General features: G+C 53.2%; 1 protein-coding gene across 1 annotated transcript; it reads right to left on the bottom strand.

Moving 5' to 3' along the window:
- Positions 1 to 6: 6 nt before the first annotated feature.
- LOC110296926 (zinc finger protein 239) lies at positions 7 to 1,085 on the bottom strand. Its single transcript, XM_021165732.1, has one exon. The coding sequence runs from the start codon at positions 897 to 899 to the stop codon at positions 498 to 500; it is 402 nt and encodes a 133-aa protein (XP_021021391.1). The 5' UTR covers positions 900 to 1,085; the 3' UTR covers positions 7 to 497.
- Positions 1,086 to 1,091: the final 6 nt, after the last annotated feature.

Below are 1,091 nucleotides of genomic sequence, written 5' to 3'. Positions count from 1 at the left end.
ACATAGCTTAGGCAGCAAAGCTCTTGTCTAGAAAGCTAGAGACAGAATCCACATAAAAAGGTTGGATGTGGTGGCACACATGTGCAACCCTAGCCACGGTGAGCTGGGAAGTGGAGACAGTTAGATCCATGGNACTCTGGCCTAGCTTACTTGGTGACATTCCACACCATGCGTGACAGACAGATGCCCAGTCTCACACATAGAATGTGGTAAGTATCTGAGATATCCTCAGACGTCCACACACGTGCGTGCACACATGCATGCACACACCAGCACAACACACATACCCCTCTCTGCATGAACACACATTCCTACACGCACAGGGTATTAAGCTGGAAACCGTGTGTGTCTGTGTGTGTGTGTGTGTGTGTGGCGTACCAGGGCTCAAATTCAGGGTCTGATACATGCTAGGCAAGCATGCTGCCTCTGATATGCACACTCGGCCGTGAAAAATATTTATCTTTACAATAAAAGTCTTCTGAGTGGGCTCATGTTACTTAGTGAAGCTCCTTGCGGTGAACCCGCTGGTGGATGTGGAGGTTCGAGCTCTGGCTGAAGCCCTTGCCACACCTGCTGCACTCATATGGCTTCTCGCCGGTGTGGACTCTCTGATGGATGAGGAGTTTGGAGCTCTGGCTGAAGCCCCGCCCACACTTGCCGCACTGGTAGGGCTTTTCCCCGGTGTGTACTCGGAGGTGGATCCGAAGGTCTGAACTCTGGCTGAAGCCTTTCCCACATTCGTAACACTGGTACGGCTTCTCTCCCGTGTGGGTGCACCGGTGGATGTGGAGGTTCGAGCTCTGGCTGAAGCCTTTTCCGCACTCCCCGCACTTGTAGGGCCTCTCCCCCGTGTGGACACGTTGGTGGATATGCAGGTTGGATCTTTGACTGAAGCTCATACCACANTCCTCGCACGCATACGGCTTCTCTCCGGTGTGGACTCTCTGGTGGATGTGGAGCTTTGAGCTCTGGCTGAAGCCCTTCCCACACCTGTCACACTTGAAAGGTTTCTCACCGGTATGGACGGAATGATGGACAAGTAGACTCGAGCTCCTGGTGAAACCCTTCCCGCACTTGTCGCATTGGTAAGG

This window comes from Mus caroli, chromosome 6 (assembly GCF_900094665.2).
Source record: "Mus caroli chromosome 6, CAROLI_EIJ_v1.1, whole genome shotgun sequence".
NCBI classification, from domain to species: Eukaryota; Metazoa; Chordata; class Mammalia; order Rodentia; family Muridae; genus Mus; species Mus caroli.
Note: the sequence above shows the minus strand (reverse complement) of the source record. Positions and strands in the feature narration are given on the sequence as shown.